General features: G+C 37.5%; 2 protein-coding genes across 4 annotated transcripts; one reads left to right on the top strand and one right to left on the bottom strand.

Moving 5' to 3' along the window:
- Positions 1-264: 264 nt before the first annotated feature.
- On the top strand, positions 265-5,351 carry hmgcl (3-hydroxy-3-methylglutaryl-CoA lyase). Of its 2 annotated transcripts, none has more exons than XM_059520347.1 (8): positions 265-383; positions 505-573; positions 841-948; positions 1,068-1,163; positions 1,279-1,427; positions 1,530-1,782; positions 2,001-2,126; positions 4,908-5,351. In XM_059520347.1, the coding sequence occupies exons 1-8, from the start codon at positions 285-287 to the stop codon at positions 5,007-5,009; spliced, it is 1,002 nt and encodes a 333-aa protein (XP_059376330.1). In that variant the 5' UTR covers positions 265-284; the 3' UTR covers positions 5,010-5,351. The 2 variants fall into 2 exon arrangements, with proteins under 2 accessions (XP_059376330.1, XP_059376329.1); XM_059520346.1 differs by having other exon boundaries at positions 484-573.
- A 1,552-nt stretch (positions 5,352-6,903) lies between these two features.
- Positions 6,904-10,298, bottom strand: gjb3 (gap junction protein beta 3). 2 transcript variants are annotated; one of them, XM_059520349.1, is made up of 2 exons: positions 10,109-10,298; positions 6,904-9,004 (listed from the first exon to the last, which is right to left on the bottom strand). In XM_059520349.1, the coding sequence occupies exon 2, from the start codon at positions 8,921-8,923 to the stop codon at positions 7,991-7,993; it is 933 nt and encodes a 310-aa protein (XP_059376332.1). In that variant the 5' UTR covers positions 8,924-9,004; positions 10,109-10,298; the 3' UTR covers positions 6,904-7,990. The 2 variants fall into 2 exon arrangements, with proteins under 2 accessions (XP_059376332.1, XP_059376331.1); XM_059520348.1 differs by having other exon boundaries at positions 6,904-9,021; positions 10,109-10,293.
- Positions 10,299-13,623: the final 3,325 nt, after the last annotated feature.

The raw sequence follows: 13,623 nt of genomic DNA, 5'->3' as shown, positions 1-13,623 counted from the left end.
TCTTATTTTGACAGAACATTATTTGTGTTATTATTATTTGGTCTAAAGGAAATATATTTTATACACATGCAGTTTATATCATTGGCATTTAACCAGAATTTTGGAAAAGGGGAATACATTAACATTTACATTAACTCTACCTTTATACCGACACGTGACTTTTTGGACAAACAAGAAAAATATTCAGCCCATGAGCCACGATGACAGAAATCTCTCCCGTATTATCGCGAGATCTAAATCCAAATATGAGCTAATGACGTCAGGGCGAATGGGGGCGTGTGAAGATGGCGGCGCTCATGATGAGAGTTGGTCCAGGATCTTTCGCTTCTGCTCGGGTTTACAGACCCGCTCTGTGTTCCGCTGCTGCCGCAATACTCAGATCCGTAAGTTCACGCGCGTACTGCTCTGAATGTGACGATGTTACGTGGTTTGTGTGTACCTAAATTAATTAAATTGCGTGCGTGCGTGTGTGTGATCTGACAGGTCAGTGTGTCTGCCACACAGTCAAGCTCATTACCAGAGAGGGTTAAGATCGTTGAGGTCGGACCCCGAGATGGACTTCAGAATGAGAAGGTTAAGCGTTTTCTGTGATTCTGAATGAACCTGCATCAACACCAGCAGACAGCGCTGTGCTGTGTGATTAAACACTTCTTTTTTACGTTTGCCAACTGTCAGACACATAGTGAATGGTTATTTCAGAAGGTTTGTCCTGGTAGTAAAATAGTAATAGTAAAAGTAATTGAAAAGTGTCACAAATGATGATGGGAAAGTTCTGGAAAGCATGTAAAGTAAAATACAAGATCCGTATCATTTCTGTTAATCAAACTCTGCATCCATCAGACCGTCGTTCCAACGGAGGTGAAGATCCGTCTGATCGATATGCTCTCCGAGGCCGGACTCCCTGTCATTGAGGCCACAAGTTTTGTCTCACCTAAATGGGTCCCTCAGGTGAGAAGCAGCCTACGCCATCAGAGCCTGCGAAAATTTCAGAAACAAATTCTCACAACATAAAATAAATCACTATAAAGAGAGCAAATTATGAGAGATTGGCTGCATTTGATTGGCAGATGTCCGATCAAGAGGAAGTGATGCGTGGTCTCCACAAGAAAGCTGGCGTGAACTACCCCGTTCTGACCCCTAATCTGAAGGGCTTCCAGGCTGCTGTGAGTGAAATACAACACAGACTGTTAAAGTGCTAGTGCTATATTAAATATGTTTATTTATATCCTACCATTCAAAATGTTGGCATTAGTAAGAGATATATACATATAATCTCAGATGAAGGCTGGTGCAAAAGAGGTGGCAATATTTGGTGCTGCATCAGAGCTCTTCAGTAAGAAGAACATCAACTGTTCAGTGGATGAGAGTCTTCTGCGCTTTGAGGAGGTGATGAGAGCAGCCAATCAAGAGGGGGTTCCTGTGAGAGGGTAAGACACCTGCTGATGACACATTTCAGTGTCTCTGTTATTTTTCCATAGCCCAGTGCTCTTATTTGAGAAAAATGTCTTCTCTTTCTCTGTTATTCCCAGTTATGTGTCATGTGTGCTGGGTTGTCCATATGAAGGGAAGGTATCGCCGAACAAAGTGGCAGAGGTTGCAAAGCGACTGTATTCCATGGGCTGCTATGAGATTTCACTTGGTGATACTATTGGAGTGGGCACTCCGGGTGGCATGACGGAGATGTTGAATGCTGTGAAGAAAGAGGTTCCTGTGGAGGCTTTAGCGGTTCACTGTCATGACACTTATGGACAAGCACTCGCTAACATACTTGTAGCATTACAGGTATGGAAGTGTGTGGAATAAATGCCTCAAACCTCTCTGCCTGCCTGTATTGATTTATATTTTTACTATATTCATATTGGTTTACTGTTTGTCGAGACTTTAGTGACACATGCCTTGTGTGCATACTATCCATTCTCGCCTCTTCATTTTTCTTATTCTTAAAATGAGCAACTGGTTTTTAAATACAACACGCCTTTTTTTCATGTGTTCTTTTCTAGAATGGGGTAAGTGTTGTGGACTCATCCGTTGCAGGGCTGGGAGGCTGCCCTTATGCCCAAGGGGCTTCTGGGAATGTTGCAACTGAAGATGTGGTCTATATGCTGCACGGACTGGGAATCCATACTGTAAGTACAGGACTGTGTCTGTGTCACATTTAAATCTTAATCTCACAGTCAAATTTATCGGCAGTCTGGATTCTTTCAGAAAATTCTGATCTGTACATGCATAATCTCACCAGTCTGAACTTAAACAGCTTCCTTTAATGGGGAACGTCACTCATAAATCATGACCGATTTTGCTGGATTATGGTTTAACTTCTCATAAATTCACAGGCTTTCTATAAACTATGCTATTATTAAAATTTTGCGATTGGTAAATTTAAAAATCCTTTTGCTCACTAAGGCTGCATTAATCAGAATAAAAATTCTGGTCCACGAAGCAAGACACTGAATCTCTGCTGTTTTCAAGGCAGTAGTTTCTGAATCTACCCAAGACTGGTAGTAATATTAATAATATTATGTAGTAATAGTGATATTATGAAATAGTACAATATAAAATAACTGTTTTCTACAAACCCGATTCCAAAATATTTGGGACACTGTACAAATTGTGAGTAAAAAAGGAATGGAATAATTTACAAATCTCATAAACTTATATTTTATTCACAATAGAATATAGATAACATATAAAGTGTTGAAAGTGAGACATTATGAAATTTAATGCCAAATATTGGCTCATTTTGGATTTCATGAGAACTACACATTCCAAAAAAGTTGGGACAGGTAGCAATAAGAGGAAAAGTTAAATGTGCAGTACATATAAGGAACAGCTGGAGGACCTATTTGCAACTTTTTTTTGCAACGTTAAATGTCAACATGATTGGGAATAAAAAGAGCCTTTCAGAGTGGCAGTGTCTCTCAGAAGTCAAGATGGGCAGAGGATCACCAATTCCCCCAATGCCGCAGTGAAAAATAGTGGAGCTATATCAGAAAGGAGTTTCCCAGAGAAAAATTGCAGAGAAAGAGTTTGAAGTTATCATCATCTACAGTGCATAATATCATCCAAAGATTCAGAGAATCTGGAACAAACTCTGTGCGTAAGGGTCAAGGCTGGAAAACCATACTGGATGCCCGTGATCTTCGGGCCCTTAGATGGCACTGCATCACATACAGGAATGCTACTGTAATGGAAATCAAAACATGGGCTCAGGAATACTTTCAGAAAACATTGTCGGTGAACACAATCCACCATGCCATTCGCCGTTGCTGGCTAAAGGTCAAAAAAGAAGCCATATCTAAACATGCAGGCATTTTCTCTGGGCCAAGGCTCATTTAAATTGGAGTGTGTGGCAAAGTGGGAAACTGTTCTGTGGTCAGACGAATCAAAATTTGAAGTTCTTTTTGGAAAACTGGGACACCATGTCATCCGGACTAAAGAGGACAAGGATAACCCAAGTTGTCATCAGCGCTCAGTTCAGAAGCCTGCATCTCTGATGGTATGGGGTTGCATGAGTGCGTGTGGCATGGGCAGAACAACAGATGCTCCTAAGACCTTGCATTTTCCAACATGACAATGCCAGACCACATACTGCATCGATTACAACATCATGGCTGCGTAGAAGAAGAATCTGGGTACTGAAATAGCCAGCCTGCAGTCCAGATCTTTCACCCATAGAAAACATTTGGCGCATCATAAAGAGGAAGATGCAACAAAGAAGACCTAAGACAGTTGAGCAAATAGAAGCCTGTGTTAGAAAAGAATGGGACAACATTCCTATTCTTAAACTTGAGCAACTTGTCTCCTAAGTCCCCGGACGTTTGCAGACTGTTATAAAAAGAAGAGGGGATGCCACACAGTGGTAAACATGGCCTTGTCCCAACTTTTTTGAGATGTGTTGATGCCATCTCAAAAAAAATCAACTTATTTTTCCCTTAAAATTATCCATTTTCTCATTTTAAACATTTGATACCGTAATTCCTCAAATAAAGGCCGGGGCCTTTATTTACCTGAACTGCAGAAGGTCACAGGCTTTTATTAGAGGCAGGCCTTTATTTCTAGTTCCATCTGTTTGATAAGTAATGGTTTTAAATAACCCGTTTTAAATTAAAAGCGATAGCGTTCCAGTGGACAGAGATCATAACATTAGCACAGAATCAGTTCAGAATCAATCACCAAAAGAATCAGTTCGGGTCAGACGCGCTCTGTGTCAGTCTGCTTCACGCTGAATCACGCATGCGCAGTATCATCAGCTCGGACGCGTCCGACAGAAACGGTTCTCGGTTCCGTGTACTGGTGATCCGAAAACCGATGCAACCGGTTCTTGACTCGAGAACAAAAAACGCTCCGGCAGTGGGCGTGTACGTTCGTTATCTGGCTCTGCTGCACAAAATTTTCCCCCGGCCTTTATTTAAGACCTGCCTTTATTTGTCCGTGCCGACCACGCCCCCGGCCACTGAGGCCCAGCGTTTATTTGAAACTGGTTTTTATTTGAGGAATTACGGGATATGTTATCTGTTGTATTCTGAATAAAATATTGAAATTTGTAACTTCCACATCATTGCATTCTGTTTTTATGGGTCCCAACTTTTTTGCAATCAGGTTTGTATTTTAATAGATTTGAAAATGTAAATGTAATAAAATTAAAAATGTAGTTTCTGTGATGCCAAAGCTGAATTTTCAGCAGCCATTACTCCAGTCTTCAGCGTCATATGATTCTTCAGAAATCATTCTGATATGCTGATTTGGTGCTCGAGAAACATGTGGGGTCAGAGAAGGAATGGAAAGTGGTCATAAAATAAATGTCATATAAATGTCACAAATACATTACTGGGCCTCAGCGTATAAAACTAAATAATCATGTAAAATAACAAGAGTTATGCATTTAAGCTATAGTTTCTTTGTTTCAGGGAGTGGATCTGCCCAAACTGTTGGACGCTGGCTCATACATCTGTCATTCACTCAACAGAAGGACAAATTCAAAAGTAGCTCAGGCCTCCTGCAAGCTCTGAACTCTTCTTTCTCTTTATAGAGATTATAGTCTCTGGTATGATGACATTACTCTTTTGGAGCTCACACTACATTACCCTTTCGTACACAGTGAAATCTCTTCATTTCTAACATTTTTCAAGTATTTCTAAACAGTGAAGCTGGACATTGGGGATCAGCACATCCATACTCTACTGTGAATGGATGACTGAGTCTAGTGGTGAAAAGGGTGCTTGTGAGCTCATATCAAACAATATTCACAGCCACAGACCCAAACTGTTCTCTTGTGTCTTGATTTCTGGTGACAGGCAATCTTTATATATTTATATTTCTAATGAATTAATTAAATATTTTACATAGTGCTGAAGCAAGATCGTTTGATGCCTAAAGGCAATAAATGCCAGAATGGACTTAATTTGACTTCGCAGAGTATTAAGAAACTAGAATGAAAATGTTTTGCTGGTTACATTGCATCAGATTACTAATCTTGATTAGCGTCATTGTCTCTCAGAATCAGATATCACAAATGGTTTTAAATATGACATCCTCATACTTGTGTCTTGTGACTCATTTTGAAGACAGAAATATCTGTCATTATCAGACAAAAGCATTATGCTGGTAATCATAACAAACCCATTATAATGAAAAGACCATTGTACCATTAGGACTACTGATTAATTTTTTCGTTCCAGGAAAAAACATGAATAATACATGTTTTTTCCATGCTAAGGAAAATCCCTTACTCTGCAAGTTTGCTTTATTGTATACAAAATTTAAATTACCTTAAATTTATTGTAGAGGCATGTCTTGTCATGTGTGCAACAACTTATCATTTCTATTTGTATTGTTAACTCACAATATTGTTTTTTTTTTTTTTTTTTTTGCTTCACTCTTTATCTTTAGTGTGTATGATGTTTAATAGAGGATTATTAATTTGAATGATTAAAGACAAGATCTGGAGAAATGTGAATTTATGGATCCTTATGCAATGTGCCACACTTCTCTTTTAGAGGTTAGGCTGACAACTGAACTTTTCATAAAAGTAACAAACATAAAACTGCATCCTTTTTGCCAAAAGGAAAGTAACCATTTTAGTTACATAAAGCACTTCTGTTAGCAGTTGAAGGCTGATCAACAAGTCTACACATTTACGCATTTTGTTTGACATCATACAGCCTCAAAAACATGTTTTACAAATGTCTGCATGAATAAGACAAAAAAGAGAAGAGTTATTCAGAAGTGAATAATAGTTTTTGTACATTGATCAGGAAGTGACATCCTGTCTATGAATGTATATATTTGTATTTAGGGAAGAAATAGTATTTAGTAGTATTTTATTTAAAAAAAAAAAAAATGTCAGATGCTAACTGTAATAGCAGGTAAACTGTTTTAAATCAGTCAAAACTAACTAAATGGACGCATGGACAAAGAATCCCACTGTGTCATTCAAAAGTTTGGGGTCAGTAGGATTGTTTAATGTCTGTGAAAGACATCTCTTGTGCTCATACAGGCCAACAGTCACATGATCCTTCCGAAATCATTCTGATATGCTGATTTGGTGCTCAAAAAACATTTCTCATCACTGTTGACAACAATTCAACTGTTCAGTGTTGTTGCATACCATGTAAAATGTTTCTCACAGTATTTTGTATCATATGAAAGTATTTACTTCAATCAATTTAATGCATCCTTCCTGAATGAAAGTATTAAAAATCTCAGTGACCCCAAACATTTGAATGGTTTTGCAAAGATATGAAATGGATCAGTGAAAATTGTCATCATGTTCCACGTTCTCAAAGTTAATTTGTTTATCCACTTCCTTAAATCTGTTTCCTCTTTGATTTAAATCTGTTCATAATTTAAGCTATTGCTTTTTCACATCACACTAATCTTTAAAAATGTGACAAAATGTTTAATTTTGTACAGTATCAGAATGAATAAACTTTAAAAGCTTGTTAAAAAAAAGTCAAATAGTATATGACATACAAAAAAAGAACTCCATTCTGACAATTTTATGAAAATCATGAAAGAAATTCACAAGGTAATTTGTCAGTGTGTAGATTAATTTTGATACAAAGGCAGGGTGTGCAGTATAATGACAAATCTCAGCTAAAGTCAGACTAGTGCAAATGGTTGCCAAGTGTAGATCAGATGAGGTTAGTCCACAGTCTACAGTAAAGTTACCACAAATAATGGAAAACAAAATTACCCTGATTGCTCTTATGGACACTGTTATATTCTATATACCTCTCATTTTTCCAGCATAAGAATTTAAATTCAGATAGAGTTCGGGTGTGTTTGCATATAAACATCCACTATGATCTCTATGAAACTCAAAGTTGAAACAGCTTCAACTTATAAAATGTGTTCTGATCTTTGTAACAAATACCAGGACATTGAGAAATGAGACAGCGTAAACAATGACACCCATGAGGCATTTATGACGTCTTCTAACATACAATAAACTCCACTCTTCCTCCTATCTTTTAGTGTGCTTGTGAAGCTTGAAGTGGGTTTTGTATGCAAGGTGTGTTCTCCATGAATGCATTCTTGGGTACTTGATTACTCTTTAGCTTTTTCATGGGTTTTCACCTTTGTTCTTTTTAAGAAATGTATGAGAGAGCAATGCATTCAGTCCCCATTAATTCTTAGGATCATGGCTGGTACTTTGAGCTGGAGTTGAAGCCTTAAGGAACTAGGCTCTTAATCAAAAGACTCCAGGTTTGAACCCAGGTTCCAGTGATATCACAATCCTGATTGATCTCCACTGCTCCACTAATCAAGACACTTAATCCCTACTGTTTCCCAGGAAAAAGTTTCTGAAATCTGACATACAGAATGTCACAAACCATCTGCCAAATAACAAACACCCACTAGATTGGCAGTTTTATATGTCTTGATGGACGATGAACTACTTTGAGACTGTTCAGATATTCAAAGCTTGTTTTATGTCCCCCGATCACTCTGTGAATACTTGATGGAGAATGAAACGTGGAAACATTCTTCAAATGATATCAGACTGCATCTTGTACATGGGAACTGAGAGGTTTGGAGCAGAAGCTATCATGTCACCACTCGATCTATAGGCTGGCTTAAATGTTGGCTTGAGCTCAGATTTAAACTGTGATTTAGTCCCAGGTTTATACTCAGGCTTAAAGTCTGGTTTAGACTCAGATTTGAACTCGGATTTTCTGCCCAATTCATGCAAGGGAATGGTGCAGTTGCTGTCCTCGTCTTGGTATCGTCCATTAAGCGGTGTGCTGCTTCTTTGGTGCCTCTTACACTTGTTGGCACATCGAATGACACGTTTGGAGATCAGGTAGATGATCTCACAGACACTGAGCACTATGCAAAGAGCTGAAGCTCCAACCATGAAGTAGGTGAAGACTCTTTTCTCTGTGGGTCGTCCAATGTAACAGTCCACAACGTTGGGACATGGCTGGACCTCACATTTCACCAGCCGTGGCAGGTAGAAACTGTCATAAATGTGATGGAGGATGTACAGGAAGGTGATCTCGATGCCGGCCTTGACAAAAAGACTAATCAGGTACGTCCACCACAGTCCACCGTGTTTCTTCCCTGTGTTGTCGTAGAGCTTGGCTTTTTCGCCGTGCTTCTCACGGAACTTGCGTTCGCGTTCATCCCGGTACTTCACATGCATGACCACCATCAGCGATGGACAGGTGACGAAGATGAGCTGCAGGGCCCACAGTCGGATGTGGGAAATGGGGAAGAAGTAGTCATAGCAGACGTTTGCGCAGCCCGGCTGCTTGGTGTTGCAGTCAAAGTCTTTCTGCTCATCGCCCCAAACTCTCTCAGCCGCTACAACGTAAACCATCACCCTGAACACAAAAACCACTGAGAGCCAGATCCGGCCAAATGCAGTGGAGTATTTATTCACCCCACTGAGCAGGGCTTGAAAAGTCTTCCAGTCCATGGCTCAGAGCAAGGCCAAGTCACACTTGGTGTCCTCTGATCCTCTTTAACACTGAATATGTCTGATGAAGAATACAGCAACCTGAAGATGGAAAAAAACTGAAGCAGAAAAAAAAATCACAATGATGGAACTCAACTTCTTGTTTCCCAAACAACTTCTTGTATTTAAAAGCAACACGGTGGGATAGTTCAACCATTTCCTCACCCTCATGTTATTCCAACATACTGAAAATGTGATATTTTAAAAACAAATCTTATCCATATGAATGGATTATGGTGATTTTGGGAAAGAGGAATGATTTTTTTCATTAACTGAACTGATTCTTCCTGAATTCGAATCACAGCAATTAGCAGATCACTTTAGGTGAGGATTCAAGTTAATAATTACTTAATTTTCTTTCTGTTAGTATCAGAATGCTATCGCCTGAATTCAGAAGACTTGAAGTATATAGTCATATGGATCACTTTTATAATAATCATGGACATGAAGGTGTGTGAAGGATGACAATTTTTATTTAGTTGTGTGTGAACTATCCCTTTAAATGCTTTAGAATGGTGTATGCTCAAATCATAAATTGCTAATTGTAAGATAGGCCATCACGCTATTCATCATCTCCATCATCAGAAAAGGCAATAATAATAATAATAATAATTGCTCTATAATTTTTATATCAGTTTTAGAGCTTTACCTTTAATACTCATCCTCCATATTATTATTATTTAGTAGTAGTATCTACGTCTGAGTCCTACTGTTTTGTGTAAACTACAAGTCAACCAGTGCTACTCTTTCTCGCTACTTTGTCTCAATTTCTTTGTTCATCGGCGGTTGTCGTTTTTAATTGCCAGTGGCAGTTAAGTTGTTCTCCAGCACTGTAATTATCAAATATTTCGATTTCTTTTGTAAACGCGGGCATATTTGTAATAATGTACCATATTAAACAGCTCACAAAATCGCAACTAAATATAGATTTCACATTTAAAAACAACCCGCAAGTTTGCTACCTTAGGATATACTTTAAAAAAAGTTAAATCAATTTGCCTTTAATTACTAATCAGAAAAATCGATTCGATCGAGTAGAAATGACAGGTCAAAGTGAACGGAAACAAGGATGTTCTCATGTAAACATTTCTATAGCGCGAATGTGAATCGCTTCTAAAATTGTATAAAACAATGTTTATTACTTACTTTGGATGTATCTTTTCTCTTGTAAATGAGCGATGTTAATCTCTTTTCCGTAATTAGTTTCTCTGAAGTTTAGCTTCTCTGTGGATCTGGTTTGGTAACACGCCTCAGTGAGGGTGGAGTTCAGTCTCCAGACTAGAGGACAGCTTTATAACCTCGAACTTTAAGAAAGCCAGCTAACTAAATACATATTTGTTTGTAAAATGCTCTCTCAAAATGATCATGCTTTTCTGTGTATTGTCTTAAATGCCCAGTGTAGGTAACAGAGGGCTGTTTGGTTTATAAAGTTACAGTGTTGGCTCTAAAATTATTGTAATGTGACTCCATAAAAGTTTTTAGTATAATGTTAATATTATTGTACTGCATTGTCTTTGCAACAAAATAGTAAACCCTTGCCTGTGGAGCCTAGTAACATTTTCCATCTTGTTGTACAATAAATAAGACTCCTTTGTTTGGACAGCTCTGTCAAGTATACACTGTGTGTTAGTGGTCTGTGGTGTTGCCAACGTCTGCAGGCGGCTTCTCCATGTTCAGACTTGTCCATGAAAGTCTGCGCTCCATAGTCACGTAAAAGACCACACCTTGTCCTGAACAACAGCTTTAGAATTTTTTTTGTTGCTTAGAAACTTGTTGTGGGTCTCTATGCTTTAGCCTTTAGTGTTGTGCCAAGAATCCGGTACTAATTATTTTGTGTAATTAAAGTTAATGTGTTCCCAGTAACTCGGGAATTAGTTCTGGGATGCAGGAAATCCTTGTTATAAGCTCTTTGGTGTGGATATGAATCTATGTCAGCTTGATTATGTGCATCAGTTTTAGTTATGGGAATCTAATGGTTAATGATTTGTGCTGGTAATTCTGAAGACATTCGGTTTGATTCCAAGTATCCCAGAAGTAAAGTTTTCCAGAGGAAAAGTCTCTGTGGTTCTATCTCATCAAAGCTTGAGAAATTTTTGTCGGTCACACGTGTGAAGCCCTATGACTCACTAGCAAAACCTCTGCAGGATGATTCATTCTCTGAATCAGGCATTAAAAGAGCTGTGGTTTTATAATTTTCTCTCTATAATGTGGTCATGAGGATCGCCAGTCTTCCCCTCAGTGTGTTTTTAAAGTCTTACAGGAACTCATGCCTGCTTTAAATTATTCAGGCAATGTGTTCTGTCTGAACTTGTTTTTTCAGCAGGAGGAAACATTATGAAACATTGTGGAAGAAACACTGAACCAGATCGGGCAGGTCTTTTGTAAAGTTCTTTTTTTTTTTTTACTGGTTTACACTTGTTTATGTGGGGAATAGATTTTTAAATAGAAATAGATTTTTAAACAAAGTGCATATACAGTACATATGATTAGGAAATGTAGATGTTGACATTTATGGATTAAAGCAACGTTAACGATGATGAAAAGTGACAGAGAGGAAGTACAAAAACAATGAAGAGGGAGTGGAATGTTGGTTGTGTTAGAAAAGGAAAAGAACTCGTCAGATCGGTTTCCATGCCTTAGGAATGTAGATGTGACTCACAAAACCTGCTTCAACACGAATTAACTGCATCTACCCTGCCTTTTACTGCACAGAGGTTATGGAGATATCACAATACAGAGAGACAGGCAAAACCATTGATCACGAAACAGGGAGGGATGTTTTTGTTGTCTTGGGGCGCTTTTGTTTACTGAAAAGAGTGAAGACTTAATAGTGCAACAGAAATACAATCCAGACAAGAACCTGAAATACAATCCAGTTGCAAAGCAGCCCAAGGGTTAGTTTAAGAAAAGTGGTTTATTATTCCACAGTGCAACAGGAAGCTGAAAATTTATAGACAGGATTGTTCTAATGCCCCAACATAACCATTGTCATGAATTAAGAGTGTATGTATATATATATATATATATATATATATATATATATATACACACACATACGTAGGTGTATGTTGATTTTTATTTAACTGAAAAGCATTCAAAAATTCAATAAGAACCTTTGTTTTCTCATTTTATCTTGCATTTTTCAAACTTGGTGTGAATCCAAATAAAATGTCATGCTGACGAAGCACATCATGTTTATCTTTGCTATTTTCATTCTTGTCATTTTCTTGTTCTACAATAACATGCAGAACAAATGGTTTCAAAAGTAAAAATTTTCATCTGCATCCTGATTTTAAGAGACATCACTGATTGAAATGAGCAGCAGCTTGTACGAAAATAAAAAGCAGATTTTAATGTATCTCAAAATGTAAACAACTCTAAACACAGTAATTAGGAAAGAATGCTGAAAGGTTAGCATACAAACAGAGGATTTCTATCCTCGGAAGATGTTTACTTTTCTGGATATGTTTATCAGTGAATGTAAAACTCTCATACACACACACAGGCAAAATTGCCTTATTTGAATTTGATCATCTGGCAGTGTTGAGCATTTATCAATAAGTTCTTGATGTTTTAAATACTGCAAATTCTTGGAAGACATTAGATTGGAGCACCAAAGTTTAAGTACACATTAGCACACAAACACACACACACACATCAGCTAATATACAAAACAGTAACTCAGCAAAAATGTAGTAATAAAAAAAATTAAATACAGTACAATCTGTTTTGTACAAATTTGTAAACAAACAAATTTCAATTTACACTCAAATTGAAGTATAAATTAGGGTTCACTATCTAGGTGGATTTGGGGAGTCTGTTTGTAAAAATGTGTTGATTTTAACAGCATTAACTTAAATATATGGAGAAGAAATATAGACTCTTTGTGTGATGTATCTTTGCATGTTGTTCTCACATCCAAAGGAAAGATATCATTTTAAAAGCATAATTTATTTCCAGCTATGGAAGCCTGTTTCCACTTCAGCGAAATAATAAAAATTGATTGTCAGATAAAGTTTAATTCAACAAGAAATAAAGCTATATGAAATATAGTCCCATTGCAAGGTTGCAGCTACAAGATGTGTCACACTGCACCATATGAAGTCACATTGTGAGTCACAATTTTGAAAATCAAATGGATAGTTTACCGAAGAAAAATTCGTTCATCATTTGCTCACTCTAACATCAGTGCAAACCTGTGAAAGTCCACGTATACTGTGAAAGTCATCAGTGTTCAGTGTTGTTTTGCCCCCCAATGACTTTCACTGTGCGGACAAAAGCTGTTGAAACATTATTCAAAATATGAAAAGAAAGTTTACAGGTTTGGAACGACTTGAGGATGAGTAAATGATGCCAGAATTTTTATTTTTGGGTGAACAATTTTTTAGTTCACAAAGTAAGTCAGTTTTAGTAAGTCACATTGTGAGTTATAAGGTCACAATTGCTCAGTGTATTTACCCTGAACAGGCTTCTATAGATAACAGATTCTTCCATCAATTAATTATACTATCTTTGGTTTCTTCTGAAAAAATTAAGTATGAAAATGTGAAGCAAAGAGTGATCACGTTTTGCTTGTGCACTACTATGTAATTATAAGTAATTATTGTAATTACCTGTGCTTATACAATCTGTTTTGTATTTGTTTAGTTTAAAGTGTCCGT

This window comes from Carassius carassius, chromosome 32 (assembly GCF_963082965.1).
Source record: "Carassius carassius chromosome 32, fCarCar2.1, whole genome shotgun sequence".
Lineage (NCBI taxonomy): Eukaryota > Metazoa > Chordata > Actinopteri > Cypriniformes > Cyprinidae > Carassius > Carassius carassius.
This window is presented reverse-complemented; position numbering and strand designations above follow the sequence as displayed.

Bases quoted from the DNA above. Each gene is read 5' to 3' on its own strand.
- hmgcl (XM_059520346.1), top strand. From the start codon at position 285: ATGGCGGCGCTCATGATGAGAGTTGGTCCAGGATCTTTCGCTTCTGCT. The intron at 1,164-1,278 runs GTGAGTGAAATA...ATATAATCTCAG, and splicing joins TGAAGGGCTTCCAGGCTGCT to ATGAAGGCTGGTGCAAAAGA. The intron at 2,127-4,907 runs GTAAGTACAGGA...TCTTTGTTTCAG, and splicing joins ACGGACTGGGAATCCATACT to GGAGTGGATCTGCCCAAACT.
- gjb3 (XM_059520349.1), bottom strand. From the start codon at position 8,923: ATGGACTGGAAGACTTTTCAAGCCCTGCTCAGTGGGGTGAATAAATAC.